The 17,322-nt window shown below is 37.1% G+C and overlaps 1 protein-coding gene across 2 annotated transcripts in view; it reads left to right on the plus strand.

Annotated features, from left to right (window-relative positions):
* Window positions 1–17,322, plus strand: part of slc39a14 (solute carrier family 39 member 14) — a 60,995-nt gene that overhangs the window by 31,433 nt on the left and 12,240 nt on the right. Inside the window, exons 4-6 of one of the 2 annotated variants that reach the window (XM_059336987.1) lie at window positions 2,152–2,329; window positions 9,089–9,258; window positions 14,042–14,164. In XM_059336987.1, the coding sequence (XP_059192970.1) occupies window positions 2,152–2,329; window positions 9,089–9,258; window positions 14,042–14,164 (471 nt within the window). Of the gene's footprint in view, window positions 1–2,151; window positions 2,330–9,088; window positions 9,259–11,276; window positions 11,447–14,041; window positions 14,165–17,322 lie in introns of both variants that reach the window. The other variant, XM_059336986.1, reaches the window with a different exon arrangement.

Here is a 17,322-nt window from a genome sequence, read left to right on the forward strand (position 1 = left end):
TTACCTCTCTGAGCTGCTGCACCCCTACTCTCCTACCCGCTCTCTCAGGTCAGCTGACCAGCTTCTCCTGAGAGTGCCAAGAGCTCGGCTGAAGCTCAGAGGGGAACGAGCTTTTGCCATCGCAGCTCCAAAACTGTGGAATGAATTGCCGCTGCACATCAGACAGGCCTCCTCACTGTCTCATTTTAAATCTCTTCTTAAAACCCACCTCTTCTCGTTGGCTTTTAACACCACGTAGAGTGTTGATTTTATGTTGATTTTATGTTGATTTTATGATTTTTTGTTTTTATTGTATTCATGCATATTTTATTTTGTGCGGGCAGTACATTTTATATTTTATTTTATTTATTTTTATCCCATTTTTAATTTATTGCATCTTACTGATCTATTGTTTACTACATCTCTTTGTATTGTGTTATGTATTTATTGTTTGTGCAGCACTTTGGAAACCTTGTGTTTGCTAAAATTGTGCTATATAAATAAAGTGGATTGGATTGGATTGAACTCACGTTATGCAACACTAGTGCAGTGCCCATAGGAAGTGTGTATTCGTATAGTGGGAGATTAAGTAGATTTTTCAATTATGGCCAAATGAGGTTTTGCAGTATGCTGCACTAAAAGAACATTAACATGAACCCAATTAGCTGATTTACTATATTGCATGTAAGTATCTCATATCAAGTGATTATGGGCATTACGCTAAGCAACATGAGCGTCATCCCTGAATTACATAGTAATGCAACATAAGAAGTGAATAAAGCTAAATCTCCGCTTAGCATGCTAATAACACGCGAATAACAGAATTTGCACATTAAATGCAGCAACGTCTGCAACTCCATAAAACACTTACTTTTCATAAGGTACCACACCATCCAGCACATACACATTGAACATTGATATTCTCTGGAAACTATTAGAATATTATTGGAAAATCGAACCTTGTAGCGCACTTTAAAACTCCTAAAGATAGGTAGGCTAAATAGACTTCAGATGAGATGAGTCAGGGTGGAAATCCAGAGTGAATTGTGTTACTGACCAGGTGTAGGCCTATCACACAATGGGGCGGGGTTTCCGATCGGAAACAGTGCAATGCCGCAACTTGTCCTATGTAAATAATGATATTTTGAAAAATTAATTCAAAAATCGAGGATGCACACCTTCATGCCATGCACAAGCCACATACGAGATCTGAGGTCAGTCTGACTAACGGACAGAGAGATATGAAGTAGACACACACACACACACACACACACACACACACACACACAGATGCTTCTTGCTTTTATAGATAGATGCTTAAAAGATGCCGAAGTCGAATTTTAAGCATAGCTCGATTAAACTGTGCATGAGTGTTAACATAGGTGAAAAATGATTTGTGTGTCCAGTCAACCCCGTGATTTGGATCTGCTCCGCAATTTAACAGATTCCTCCGTAAATTATGAAAAGCCATTCCACCAAGTTTTATGAAAATCAGGCCAGTAGTTTCTCTGTAATCCTGATGACACACAAAAAAAGAAACAAATTGAACCGAAAACACAACCTTCCATGGTGAAGTTAATTTTATGGAGCTGATGTATTGGTCTGGATTTTAATCATTGTAGGCAACTAAAGCATAAAGTTAGCACATTATATACTTCTATTGGGAGTTGGTTCAATGTCGTAACTGACACTTCTCATCATGATCGAATTATCTGATGATTTATTTCTTTAAAAATTGCTGAATAAACGTCAGAAAATAAATAAAAAAAAGCCTTATCTTTTTACTAAAGCCCAAGGTGATCTTGATTTATCCAATCAAGCCTGTATATTTTGCCTTTTATATGTTTAGTCTGCATATTTTTTTTAGCTTATTTTATTTTTATTCTGTATATAGCTTGTGTATGTGTATATTTGTTTTAAACTAGGATTCTGAGAGAAAAGTAATTTCAGTTCTCTGTATGTGTACACGTGTAGCAGAACTGACAATAAAGTGACTTTTGACTTCTTCTTTTTTTGATCAAATGATAAACAAATAAAAATATTTCACTTTGAATATATAAAATGGAGATAAACGGCGAATTCCCACATGTAAGAAAGAGGAACCAGACAGTCTTTGGTGTTTTTTTTTTGCTTAGGAAATGGCTAAACTGACAGGAATGTTTTCATTTCCAGTGCTTGCCTGCAGACACGCTGGCCATTTACAGCGTCAGCGAGCAGTCCAAGCTGGATGGGCGGGGCTTACAGGAGCTGTGCCCCACCATGCTGCAGCAGCTGGATGCTGGCAGCTGCAGGGCGCACAAAGAGGAAGAGTCGAGCGTTGAACCTCCCTCTCGGCCCACAGACGCTGAAGGTAAGCACTAACATGTTACTAATCATTAGTTTATGCACTTATTATAAGTCGCTTTGGACAAAAGCATCTGCTAAATGACATGTAATGTAATGTTTACAGGTGCATCTCTATACTTTAGACTATGATGGAAAAGTCCATTTCCAGTAGTTCAAGTCAAACAGCCCCAACCAAGTATTGAGTCATAGATGACATAATTTTCAGAGGCCAACATTTAAACAACATATTAAACATACTTTTTTTTTTGTTCAAATTTTTTGAGACACTGAATTTTCTGTCTTCATTAAATGTAAGCCATAATCATTATAATTAGAAGAAATTAAATACATTTAGACATGAAATGTTTAATTATGTGTTTAATGGATCTATAGTCATGGAAAACTTATTAGACCACCCTTATTTTCTTCTTGATTTCTTGTTCATTTTAATGCACAAAGGTACAAATATAATGATAACAACAAAAATAGCTCATAAGAGTTTAATTTAAGCTGATATCTAGACCTTTTCCATGGTTTTCTTGAAAATGATTTTGGTTATTATCAAGAAAACCATGTAAAATGTCTAGATATCAGCTCTTAAATTAAACTGTTATCAGCTATTTTGGTTGTTATCATTATATTTGTCCAAACAAATGTACCTTTAGTTGTACCAGGCATTAAAATGAACAAGAAATTGAAGAAAACAATGGTCTAATAATTTTTTCCATGACTGTTTATAATGTGTTATTTCCACTTTTTGAATTGAATTACTGACATAAATAAACTTTTCTATGATATTCTAATTAATTGAGATGCACCTGTAGTATGTGGGCTATTTTTCTAATTTCCTGCTATGAACATTATGCAATACATTGTGTTTATATAAGTATCAGTATGGTGATATTCAGAATTTCTCTAAACATCAACAAATCTAATGAAAAGACCAAAGCCAGCAATCATCCTGTGTTGTTCCAAAGTGTTGTATTCGTAGCCAAAGCCTGATGTAACATATTCAAAAACAGGCCAGAAACTATTAAAAGCACATTAATGAGTCACACTGTTGCACTGGGTCACATGTTTTGTCAGTACAAATTTGGCCACTAGTTTATTTTGACTCTATCTCACGTACACTGTCCTGCTGTCATTAAGACTCATTACTGCAACAAATCTGCAGCTGAAAATAAAACGTGATTCCTGCTGTTAATTTGTGTTGTTTGCTGATACTGAAGGATTCTTTTTTAACCCTTAGACACCTACAAAGATCCATATTTGTCCTTTATTTGGGCTGGACAGGAGATCTTTAGGAGGTCAGCAGTAGATGCTGATGTGCTTCTGACAGCTGGGGACCTCGAGGTTAATTTGAACTGCAGCTTGTAGTTGGTTAGTCACCTATTGAAAGTGTATAAGGGCTTAAGACATGTTGATGGGACTGTATGATAGCCATTCCCACACTCAGTTAGGATTTGTGCAAGAAAGAAAGCATTTATTGTTGACTAGATGGCAAGCACATGACAGGGTTCTTACGGGTCCTTGAAATCCTTAAAAAATGCTTAAATTTTAATGTTGTATTTTCAAGTTTTGAAAAGTGGTTTTGGATAAAGTGCTTGAAAATGCTTGACATTCTTACTGTACTTCTCTTGCAGTCTGACCATAGATAATTACATGTTCAATGAAAAGAAAATACTAAATTGAATATTGAGATTAGCAAACTGTACTTTGTTTGCTAAAAGTGTAAAACCATTGCTGTTGGTATGGTTGAGTGAAATTACCCCTTTTAGCATGTAAGTACTCATCTAAAACATGCAACTTACAACCGTTGTAAGATCCTGGAAAAGCTTGAAAATTTGCCTTTGAAAGTCCTTGAAAAGTGCTTGAATTTGACCACTCAAAAAGTGTTTGAACCTTGAATTGAGAAACCCTCTTATTGTCAATATATGTAGGAGAGCCATCCATCCTCTGAATGCTCTAGGTTTCTAGTTTGTGGCTGTAAAGTTTCATGAGGCTGTGATTAAACTAGAGGTCACAGCAGGTAATTTAATACAGTGAGGTCAAGTTTAAACAATGCTCTCACTACAATGAGATGGTAACTATGGGGACCAACATCATCACACATAAAGACAATTGAGCTCATTGAATCCACAAGAGTAGCAGCTTCCCAGTGATGCCCAATTTATGCAACTCACAGACTGTTTAGGGGCCTCGATATGCAAAAAATATTTAAATAACCCATCCTTAGAATAGATGAAAAACACACATTAGCACTGCCTCTTAAAAAAAACCTGCTTGTTTTTGTCACCCAAACGGCACAGGTTAAGCATAAACATGGCCGTGTCTTTAAAGGACAGAGACTTGTGAGAACCAGTTCCCATTTTCAGTTATCAGATATCTTGAGGTTGACCCCTCTGAAAATGCCAGTTTGTCTCTCGTCAACATCTTTCCAATATTTAGAGCGTTATTAAGCTCCTTATGAAAGCAGTATCGTCACTGTGGCATTAAAACTGAGCTCACTACAGCCTCTTAAACACAGTAATATTGGCATTTTCCTGCTTGTGTCAGAGGGTTAATGAAAGGTTAATGAAAGAATATAATCATAACCTGTTTTTTCAGAAGGAACTGACGAGCTTAGAACTGAGAGGTTGGAGAGACGGAGAGATACGTTGTTGGTTTTAGTCTTTTCATTGGATTTGTTGACAAATACATACACATAGAGTGTTGGAAGCCTTGTCTCTTGACTTATAAGGTATTTTTCATGAGATGAATATTGAGTGTTGTGTACTTGGCATTTCATTTGACTTTGCTGTTCTCTGTATTTCTTTTTACAGCTTGTTTTTCTGTCCAGTGTGCCTATATTTAAACTCTTCTGCGTCTTCTTGTGTGTTTACATCATCATTTCTCTCAATGACTAACTTAATTACAAGTTTTTCCCTTTGCTCACTCATTTAAAAAAAAAAAATGTTTTTTACAACTGTATTTTCAGCCCTAATGCAATGAGACCTTGAGAAAACATTTCTTCACCAGATCTGAGCTCCAAATGTGCCTTTAGTTGCCTGGAAACAGTGGTATCACGATGTCCCCCAAGGAGATGAAAGCCAAAATAAGCACGCTCATTTAGCCAAGGCTCAGATTGCATTTTCTCCGTTTGGCTTGAAATACCAACTGATCATTTTAGACCCCACAATCGTGCGTCTTTGAGCACATCGTGTTCGTCTCAGAGATCTCATCCAGGTGGAGACAGTCGGACAGGAAAACTTCTCTCATTTCCTCTGGCTGCTGACTCACTGTAACCCCATACAGACTGCTGACTGTACCACTAGAACTGTCCTTGGGAGCCCTGGGAGCAAGTTTGGCTTCTCCACCAAATTTGTTTACTGGAAGCTAAGTTGGCATCCAGTATGTGGCTGGTATAAGAAGCTGACTAATGACAGACTTGTGTGATGTTCTGCCCTCAAGGCTGCAACAGAACTGAAGTCTGAAAGCAGAAACACTTCAGGAATGTCCGAAGTGTTTCTGTAAGTTACGCTAAAAGAAAAAAACAGTTTCCATCATGCATTAAGGGCTTTATATTCCTATTTAACTAATCACATTGTTATCTTTCAGCCTCACAAATTTCACTTATTTTTAACTGGGTTTATCTCATCCTTTTGGCAGGTAGAGGAGAAATGGTTTAATGACCCAGAGCTCCGGCTCTATCTCTCCCTTCCTCCACTGACAAATTTGTTTTCTCTTATCATCCACTCATATGCCCTCAGCTCGCCTCACACTCGCCCTTGTAGACAGCTTATTTTGGCTGGAGAGCTGTTTTTCTTTGCCGAGGCTGTGTAGAACAGCCAGCAGCAGGGAGGCGGATGCTGTGGAAATCCATCTCTGCCTAAGATCGCACTGACTTCTTGAGGATCCTGATCTTTTCTCATTATCTAAGTGTCTAAGTGTGACACTTATGCAATGTTTTTTTTCACATCATCAGATCAGATCAGAGTTACTATCACAACACATCGCTAGTCACGTTGAAGTTAAACCCGTCCCGCCCTAAACTGCACCTTTTGACCCGTTTGAAAGTCAGTGATGCAGATTTACTATCTTCTTGTATCTGTTTGTGCCTGCCAGCTGTCTAAAGATGGCATTATAAAAAAAAATAACCTACAGACATTAGGGCTGTTTCCATTACAGTCCAATACCCGGAATGAGGCGGGTCTCACTCGCCGAAACGCCCCTAATTTGAATATGAGCCGTCCTGATCGGTCTTTTGACAGGACTTTTTTTGTCCCTGTCGAAGAGCAGGGTCTTTTTTCTCCCCTGAAAAAAGCCTGGTTGCTGATTGGATAGAACGCTAAGCAGGATGTGACGTAGTACTCGACGCCACAACAACACGCACCATTTGTAAAAGCCGGCAAAGTAGCGAGTGGTCACAAGCGATAATAAACATAAGCCCCTTTCATAGTGTGGTCCCGAAAATCCCCGCTATATTGCTGGAAAGATCTGTGCCAGCTTTTCGCCTTAGGGCGTTCAAAAGCAAATGAGTAATTTTCTGCCCTTTTATAGTGCAGTACAGCATCATGGAATGATGTGCACAGTGGCACAGTGCTAACAGGCTAACAGTTAGCTCTGTAGCAGTACAGTGTGTATGTGCTGCTGCTGCAGGAGGTGTTCACTTAGTGATCTATGTTTGTTTACAACAAGCACCAGACACTCATGATCACGATGTTTATGATCAGCGGAGACAGTGTGCATAATTAGCCATGCTGGTTTGTTTATGATCAGCTGCTGACGTTGTGCACAGTTAACGACGGGAGCCACAGTTGCGTCTCCCATGTTTAATCCGCTGCGTATGTGATCACAGATCACGGTCGAACCTGTCGGTAAGCGATTATGCAACGATCGAAAACCATACGTCACCTCCGGAGTCTCGTAAATCCCTCTGGGGTGAGCGGACATTTGAGAGGGCGTGGCCTGAGACTTTCCCAGCGGCCACTCTTCCTCCTAAAGGGAACACTGCTATTAAGACAGCTTTGCTTCCTTGTGGGGGGTTCCTTTCAGAAAGATAAGATAATAAGTGTGGTGTACCCCAAGGTTCAGTCCTGGGCCCCATTATTTTCTCTCTTTACATGCTGCTGCAAGGTTCCTTCATTTGCACACATTGAATATGGACACACAGCTTCATGTCTGTACTTTACTCATAATTTAAGCGGAGTTGACAATCTTGAAAATTGCTTTTCAGAATTTTTTGATTGATGAATCGATTGAAAATATCCTTAGTTGTATATAGACAAAACAGTTTTTGGTCATTGGTGCACAGGTCAAATTAGAGAATCTGGGCAATTTTTGATACCAGTTTTAATGGTGAAAATTGTTCAATTTGTCTAAAAGATATACTTTTTTAACATTATACACTCAGTAATAATTAGATCTCAATTTAATATAATTTGTCTATATTTTTGTGGCTTTTTTCACATTGTTAAATGCCTTCTTTCCAAGAGACCTGACTTGTATCTTTATCTTTTCAAGAAGTGCGCCTCTGCCTTTACCATCAACCCTCATAATCATTTTCTTTCCTTTCCCAGCATGAAGAACTTCTCTCTTCTTATCTCACAGCATCGGATGGGTCATGAATCTCTCTTGACTTAACGTTTCTTTCCGATTAAACTTAACAGGTGCTGCAGCCGCAGACAAAAATGTCACAAGAACCTTTAAGTAATGTGCACTACCCTTTTTTTTTCTTTCCACATGTGTTTTGTTTTTGCTTGTGACACTTCAATGCAAAGCAATGTCTCTTGCAACAACTTGCAACTATCCAGTATAATGTCAGAGAAATAGACATTAGTTTTGTAGCAGAGATGGCTTTCCTTTCTTATCTAGTTAATCACTTTGTACCCACACAGATTTATCTTTTGATCCTTTGGCAGGGCACCAAACCCCTATCTAGGGAGCTGCTGATTTAAAGCACTTTAAAATGTCTTCACCACCTTTAGATAAGAAGAACTGATTTTATATGAAAGTACATATTGTATAATGTCACCTGCTAACTTCCACAATTACATGCAGATTTGTTGCATTCAAATGCAAGAAAATGCTACTTTATTTGCTTGCATTTTGAAAGGGGACATATAAATAACTAATTTTCAGTGCTTTTGCACATATATTTGGGTATCTGGAACATTAGTGCATGTAAACATGTTCTAGTAGAAACCCAAAATATAACTATGAACCTGAAAATGAGCCCAATGTCCCATTCAATACAGCTGATTTAGTGAGTCAGGGTTTTTTTAATGATTATACAGCCATGGAAAAAATTATTAGATCATTGTTTTCTTCAATTTCTTGTTCATTTTAATGCCTGGTACAACTAAAGGTACATTTGTTTGGACAAATATAATGATAACAACAAAAATAGCTGATAAGAGTTTAATTTAAGAGCTGATATCTAGACATTTAACATGGTTTTCTTGATAGTTATTTTGGTTATATAGAAAACCATGTTAAATGTCTAGATATCAGCTCTTAAATGAAACTCTTATGTGCTATTTTTGTTGTTATTATTATATTTGTCCAAACAAATGTACCTTTAGTTGTACCAGGCATTAAAATGAACAAGAAATTGAAGAAAACAAGGGTGGTCTTATACTTTTTTTCCATGACTGTAAGTAACAGAATTGTATTCATTTCACAACATGATTGTACTGAGAGAAGAATGTTGCACAAGCAGCGTTCACGCATCATGGCTGGAAGTTTGTTTTTAACGTTGCACCTTCCTCTTCCACCCAACCTTGCTGTCACTCAAACCTCCCAGTGTGGGGCTTTTCCTTCCTGAGCGTGACAGTCATCAATCTCTTCTCCCTCACCGGAGTCTTCATCATGCCCCTGATGAAGACGCGCTATATGAAACACGCGCTCACCTTTTTCATCGCTCTTGCCATTGGCACGCTGTACTCCACTGCCATCCTGCAGCTCCTGCCAGAGGTTTGCCTTCCATCCATCCACATTTCTACCTAAATCTTTTATTCATAAACCCACAGACTGTTTGTTTTTTTCATTTAGAGAAACTGAAAAAAAGCTTCTTCAGTTCACACTGCTGTTTATAAAACTAGTGCACCTTTGGCCAAGCGCTCTTTCTTCTGTCCTGTGGTCATATCAGTTCCATTTCCTTCCTCTCCTTCCTGTCTTTGTGCTCTCTCTGTGGTTTTCTCGGGTATCTAATAAACACTGTGGAAGGCTTTCTGCTTTCTGCTCACCGCATCAGCGATCATCTGGCGGTGCCTCTCTGTTTGTGTGCACTGTGTGTTTGTATCTGTGTCTGCACCTTTTTCTGGCAATGAGATCTAGGGCAGCTAAGACTTTTTTTTTTTCTTTCGTATTAGAGAATAGTTCAGCTTTTTCTCCTGCGACTGCAGCATGAAAAACAGCTAAACAGAAGTGATAAGTGTTTCACTCACTCTCACTCATTTTTTTTTTGTTTTGGCTTTGAGATTCACACGTTTCAGTTTGTGTAAAACAATCTTGGAGAAATGGGGCACAGCACCCTTAACCCATTTAGGCTTAAAATGCCTGGAAAAAATGCCTGTAAAACCTCTGGGCGATTTTAAAATAACCCCTTAAAACCTGAAGTTTTCTGGAAATTCAACAGAAGTGTCAACTCTTCCTACTAAATAATAGATTTTTCAGCCTCTGTAGCAGATAGAAATGAAATAATTTAAGTTCTGGAAAAGTCCCATGTTGCATTGGGACACTCCCACATGTATTCTGATGCATTTCATTGGCCAAGAGACTGAAAATAGGTGGAAAAAACTACAAATACTACAAAACGACGTATCCGCTTTCCCGGCTTTAACCCTTAATAGGACACTCATTGAAATACTTGCAAATTTCAACCCTAGAGAATATTGGAGGATATTACATACTGCCAGAATGTGTAAAAAAAACAACAACATACAGACCTGGGGAGGGGGGTAATATTTTGAGAAAAGAAGTTTACGAGATTAAGGTGTCAAATCAACGAGAAAAAATTTGCAGATTTAGGAGATTTAAAGTGGTGAATCTGCGAGAAAAAAGTTTTTTCCCCAATTTTGTCTCGTAAATCTGCGACTTTTTTCGAGCAGATTCACCACTTTAAATCTCTTAAATCTGCACATTTTTTTCTTGTAGATTTGCCACTTTAATCTAGTAAATTTGCAACTCCCCCCCACCCCGGTTTGTATTTTTATTTTCATTCATACTTGGCCTTAATATGCTGTCATAGTCAAGTTCTCCTCGTACAAATCCATGTGGTTCTACGACCAAACAGAGAGACATAGGGACCCCATTTTGATATCCACTGATGTTACCAAATATAGTTCTTCGCCCGATAAAGGGTTTATGGTAGAATAACACAAGAGCACCCCCGGTTTTAATGGTAGAAATGCGGTTAAGCTTTCCCGCCTTAAATGGGTTAAAGCATCCTTCAAATTGAAATGTGACCCCTTGTTAGCATCGCTCCTTCTGCTTCTGGAGGGCTATTTAAAGTTCATTTGCCCCCTTTTGTGTCTGCAGTGATTGGTAATGTGTTCCCTGAGGCTAGGATAGTGGTGCAGATACACCTGAGTGGACTAGGACAAAGTGTGTGTGTGTGTGTGTGTGTGTGTGTGTGTGTGCGCGTGTGTGAGTGCGCACAAGTAAACTGTCATTTTACCTTAATCACTTCCCCTCTCTATCCAAAGAAATGCATGGGATTCAAGGACTGCTTCAAAGAAAAAAACAATTTCTTTCCTCCAAATGCAAATTAAAGGTGGTGCTGTTTTAATGGACAATTATCCTGCTGTTCGGTGTCTTTTTAATCCATTTTTCCTCAGGTTGATTTCATTCAATCCTTCCTTTCTTTTCAGGGAGTTAACTGGTTGGTGTTCTGTATTTTTTTTTTTTTAAACCTTATCTTGGTGATTAATCAGCTCTTAACTAACTACCTCTGTCTTTATTTCCCTCTGCCTCCTCTCTTGCTGAATCAGTTTGGGGTTATGGGATCCTGTGTGTGACACTGATCTCTCTGTGCTCGCTGGTCGGGGCGAGCGTGGTGCCCTTCATGAAGAAAACCTTTTACAAGCGACTGCTGCTCTACTTCATAGCCCTGGCCATTGGCACGCTGTACTCCAACGCCTTGTTTCAGCTCATCCCAGAGGTAGTGTCGCTGCTGCCGTGTGACTCACTTAGCAGCAGCTCCTTCACACTGCAATAAACAGAGGATGAGTAGGAGGAGTTATTGTTGTGTGTGATATTAGGCTTTCAAATCATAGGCTCTAAATAGGTTATTTGCATGTGACGTCATGCATCTGTGTGCTCTCCAGATGGAGGCAGGTTCTGACTGACGCAGCGATGAAAACACAGTGTTTCTGACTAACGAGTGACGCTGTTAACTGGCCACTTTCAGCCAAATGCGTATGTGGTTTTCGTAGTTACAGCAGCTGTTGAAAACAAGACGGAGAATGTTTACTTTGGAGTTTATCTCGGGATGCATGTGTCACGTAGACGAGCTATTCAGCCCTGTTGGATGTAAAAAAGGTAAAATGGTGTTTTCAACAGCTGTGGTAACTACGTCATCCATCTCCAGTTAGCAAGGTCACTCATTTATCCCCAACAATGGCACAAATGTCTATGATTTGTGCAGGAAAAAATGGGAAAATCTGGCTTCTTTTGAGTCACTAAAATAGAAGTCCATAAAAAGGAGAAGTAGAAATATAAAATAGCAGATAAGCAGCAGCAGATGTGGATCAAAACATGGTTATTTGTATAACTGGAGGAGTTAAAAAATAATGATGCAAAATAGTGACATCATTGCAAGCTGCTGGCATGCATCTTACTCCCATCAGCAACCAGCAAAATCTTCCCCAACAATGGCACAAATGCCTGTGATTTGTCCTGATAAAATTGGAAAAAACTGGCTTCCTTTGAGTCCCTTAAGTAGGAGGACATAAAAAGGAGAAGTAGAAATGTAAAATAGCAGAGAAACAGCAGCAGATGTGGATCAAAAACGGTTATTTGTAAGTCTGAAGGAGCAGAGTTAACAAAAATAATAAATGATAGTGGCGTCATTGCAAACAAACTGTTTGCATGCATCATACCCCCATCAACCAGCAAAATCTTCACCATAATTAAAAAAACAGAAGTTTAAATTTTGGAAAATGAGTTATTATGGTCACTGTAGATCAGGGTTACATTTCAGACCGGTTTAAAACAGAAAAACTACTCCCCTCCCATCTCAGAAGAATTGTTAAAGAAGTATGAAGCAAATTCATGAGGAATCTGAAATGTATAACAATTATTTTGAAAAAAATGTGTGTGTGCCGAGACCTGCTGTTTACAGAAGGAAAAATGCTGTTTTCAACAGCTGTCGTAACTACGTCATCCATCTCCAGTTAGCAAGGTCACTCATTCATCCCCAACAATGGCACAAATGTCTATGATTTGTGCAGGAAAAAAATGAGAAAATCTGGCTTCTTTTGAGTCCCTAAAGTAGCAGGACATAAAAAGGAGAAGTAGAAAAATAAACTAACAGAGAAACGGCAGCAGATGTGGATCAAAACATGGTTATTTGTAAGTCTGGAGGAGTTAAAAAATAATGCTACGAAATAGTGACGTTATTGCAAGCTGCTGGCATGCACCAATATGAGCAGTTGTTTATTTAGTTTTTTAAATACTGTCTAGAAAAGGGGTCTCAAACTCACGGCCCTCGTGACGATATTTTGTGGCCCCCACCTTGATATGAAAGTTAAATGTGAGTTTTATATGAATGGCACTTTATCGTGTTGTGTGTGGAAGGTCCCTTTAATTACTTTTTTTGGTGATTTTGTGTCTTTTTTTATATATATATAATTCTGTGTCTTTTTTAAAATAATTGTGTGTCTTTTTTTAATAATTCTGTGTCTTTTTTTAAATAATTTTGTGTCTTTTTGGTAATTTTGTGTCTTTAAAATAATTTTGTGTCTTTTTAAAAATAATAATTTTGTGTCTTTTTTTGGTCATTTTGTTTCTTTTTTAAGTAATTTAGTTTTTTTCTGTCACTTTGTGTCTTTTTTGGTCATTCTGTGTCTTTTTTTGAATAATTTTGTGGCTTTTTTGGTAATTCTGTGTATTTTTTTGTAATTTTGTGTCTTTTTTTTTGTAATTTTGTGACTTTTTCTTAGTAATTTTTTTTTTTTTTGGTATTTTGATACTGCCTCCAGCGGCCTCCAGGTAATTTGAGTTTGAGACCCCTGATCTAGACAGATTGTACGCCCGTCACGGCCGAGCTTACAGCTGTTGTGTAATTCATTGCGTCAGTTCACCTCCGATGAATAGTAAGTAACAAAAAACAACAACATTTGAACACCTCAGAGCCGAAGTGGTTTGATTTATGAGAGGTTGGTGTCGACTGGAGCGGAGACGGCTACGTTCATAATTCAAGCCGTCGCTCAGATGAGAGGAAATCTATCTGCTGCGTCTTAAATGAACGTCAGCTCCAGTTGTTGTTATTGTTCATCAGACGACCCTGACAGCTATTGTAAAATGTTTTTCTCACTCGTTGCCAAAAATGAAACTTCCCTCTTTATCTTCAGACAGCTGACGATGCAGCCTAAGATCCACTTAGAGTTCAAAACAAACCAGCCACTAACTGCTCCGAAACGGCTTAATTACACTAGAAAGTTTAAAAAACATGCACATGAAGTGATGTTGTAATAGCAGCTACAATAAATATTCATCAGCAGCTAACGCCTTCTTCTTCTTTCCTGCATGTTAGGCCTTTGGTTTTGACCCCATGAAGGATTTCTATGTGTCCAAATCTGCTGTGGTGTTCGGAGGCTTTTACCTCTTCTTCTTCACTGAAAAGGTCCTCAGAGTGCTGCTGAAACAGAAAAACGGGGTGAGTGCAATCACAGAGACAATGGTGTGATGTGTGGCATTAAAATGAGTGAACTTTAAAAAGGTTTTGGGATGATACAGAGAGAGCATGGTGCCTGAATGTTAGTTTATTAGGAGTGCACTGATGCAATTTTCTGGCCGATCACCGATTTTTAAAAAGCCTGACCTGCCGATACCGTTTTTTTTATAACTCACAGCATACACCTTCAATGTTTGAATCTTATTTTATTAAAAAACAATAACACAGCAGTATTTTTCTTTAAAAAAGAAATGAAATCACAATGTCTGAGGTAGTTAATAAAATATTGAACTTAAAATAAATAGCAACAATTTACAGGACAAACTAGCAAAAGAACTGCAACCGTAAATTAAGTGTCCTGTGTTTTTGGTTTCGTTATAGTACAACATACATATAACATAGTCATGCAGAAGAACACGTACGTGCAGACGCACTTTCAGACCTTTGCGGAGGTAGAGAAGATCACTAAATAAGATCGGTTTGACGTAAAGAATCAGCCGATCGCCGATCGATCGGTGCACCCCCGATATAAAATTTAAATTTGAATAGATATCACAGTTCGATCAGTTAAACCCTTGGAAAGGTATGTTTTTTTTACAAAAAATTGCAGTTTATCGTAGAGAGAAACACGCATTATCGTCAGAGTTTGAACTTTCCGACGGTCTTTGAACTGATCATTGGTTACGAAAGTTTCCGTCAGAAAAAGCAACCAAAACAAAGCTTAAAATTGTGATATTTCTGTCAAAATCACTTTATTATACATGTCTCATTTAAAACGTCTCCAAAAATAAACAGTTTGGAATATATAATAAATATAATTATTTCTCTGAAATAAAGCAAAATTAAAATCTAAAACTTTGTCACAAGATAAAACAGACATCAAGGAGTTCATTTTTTAGTTATAACTCAATTTTGACCAATAATGTAGCTACTGCAGTTAGTTAGGCTTAGTAGGACAGTATAGACCCTAACAAAAGATTATTTATTATTGATTTTAATTCATTCCTGCTCTAATATTCCTTCAGGTTAACAAACCAAGCTGTGATGTAACACTGTTATCAGGCATCTAAACATTTTCTTTACCTGTCTGAGCTCCATCGTGACTCTTTAAATAGTTCTGACTGGTTTTATCTGAACATCAGTGGCCAGTTTAACCAGTTAGGTGAGACGTTACGGCCAGAGGCGTCTGTAGTTCAAGTTCAGCGTGCTGCCCTCAGGAGAATACATACACAGAGTTAATGTACATACAGTTATACAAGCTACTGTACATATTCTGACGTGTCCTTCAGAGAACTTCAGAGGATTCTCAGAATGCTTTTTTCTTTACTGAAATATAAACTGAAGGTAAACAAGGTCTTTTTTGCCAAAAACGTTATGATTTTCTTAATGAAACTGCAACGATCAGCAACTATTTTCATAATCGGTGAATGGTTGAAGGGATTTTTCATGCAAAAAATGGCAGAAAATGCTGTTTTTCACTTCTCAAATAGGGAGATTTCCAGTTTTTTATCCTTTGAAACTGAATATTTTGGGGGTTTTTTGCGGACAAAACATCACCTTGGATTTTGATCAACCTTGATGGGCATTTTTTATATTTTTTGACATTGAATAGACAAAATAAAACATTTTAAAAAGCATTACGCATGAACATCTGATAAAAAGCTTTTCGACAAAAATGAACACTGGAGATATTTCTCTTCAAAAAATATTTTAATAATAAGGTGAGGGTTTTCTATGTTTACAATTGGCTTGCAACAAAAGATTATTTTCATATTAATTAGTCTTCAGCTTATTTTCTTGAATAATTAATAATAATAATAATAATAATAACAATTAATAATAATTATAAAAACCACAAAATCAAAACCAAGCAGTAATTGCACTTACCACGGTCTGCCTTGGATATATATACTAATTTAAACATAAAAATAATAGAAAATATAAGTTTATTTGAAAGGTAAATTATTATCTAGATATTGATGAAGTAAAAAAGTGAGATAAAATTATATTAAGACTAAAATATAACATTACTTTATAATATTAAGTCTAAAATACACAAATCTTTAAATAGAGTTGTTAAACACTTTTAAATACATTTATAACAAATCAATTTTGAAATGTTTATTCACTGAAAACAAAATTTAAAAGCTGAAAGAAGACGACAACATTATAGTTACTGCACTCTGTTTATCATTACTATTAGAACCTTTTACAGCAAAACCAGACTACAGTAACTAAGTTTTTGGGGTCAAAGGTCAAATAAATCGTCATGATTTTTGATCATAAAAATTACATCATCAATACATGTAGAAATAAGTCTCGTATCACTTATCTACATATAACCCATTTGGCTGGCCAGTTAAAATACGTTAAAAAACAACAACTTTAAAGCAGTTTTCCTCAGTTTGACCCTTTGCTGGTTACTGCAGTTAGACCTTGTAGGGCAGAATAACGGATGCTCTTTAGTTCACGGCTTCCTTTCTCTGGTATATTTCCTTTCCTTCCTCTATATGGAGAATTGTAGTTATCCAGACTGTGATTTGATCTGATAAATTGGCGTGTTTGTGTGTGAAACTGCTCTATAACAGACTGTGTTCTGTTCCAGTGAGGCTTCATTTTTGTCTTTAACTCTTCCTCTCCTGCCTTTTGGCCTGAGTGCAGCAGCAGTAGTAATATATGTTATTCTTATTTATTCTTTTATTTAAAGTTTTATGTGGAACAGGTTAGGGCTGGGCGATGTGGACCAAAAGTCATATGAATATCGATATACGATATATATCCTGATATTTTTATTGTAAAGTGAGATTCAAATATGACATGGCACAAGTATTTTTTATTGAAACCGTTTATTTAAGTGAATTTAACAACTGTATAACAGGAGGGCTTTTTTTTTTAATCAAAGCTCCATAAAGTGCACATTTAAATGAAAAAATATCTTAAACAAAAATAAATTTGTTTTCACTTATAAACACTTATACAGTCAAGTGCTTTCCAAAATATTCTACATTAATATTATTTTCTCGTTTCATAGTTTCTTTTTTAATTCAACACCAGTCCTAATCATAAATATCAACTATTATATTAATTTATTTTCAGAATTCTTAATCCTGTAAGTGATTTTTATGTAAATTTGCACAAAT

The sequence above is a fragment of the Centropristis striata genome, chromosome 7 (genome assembly GCF_030273125.1).
Source record: "Centropristis striata isolate RG_2023a ecotype Rhode Island chromosome 7, C.striata_1.0, whole genome shotgun sequence".
Lineage (NCBI taxonomy): Eukaryota > Metazoa > Chordata > Actinopteri > Perciformes > Serranidae > Centropristis > Centropristis striata.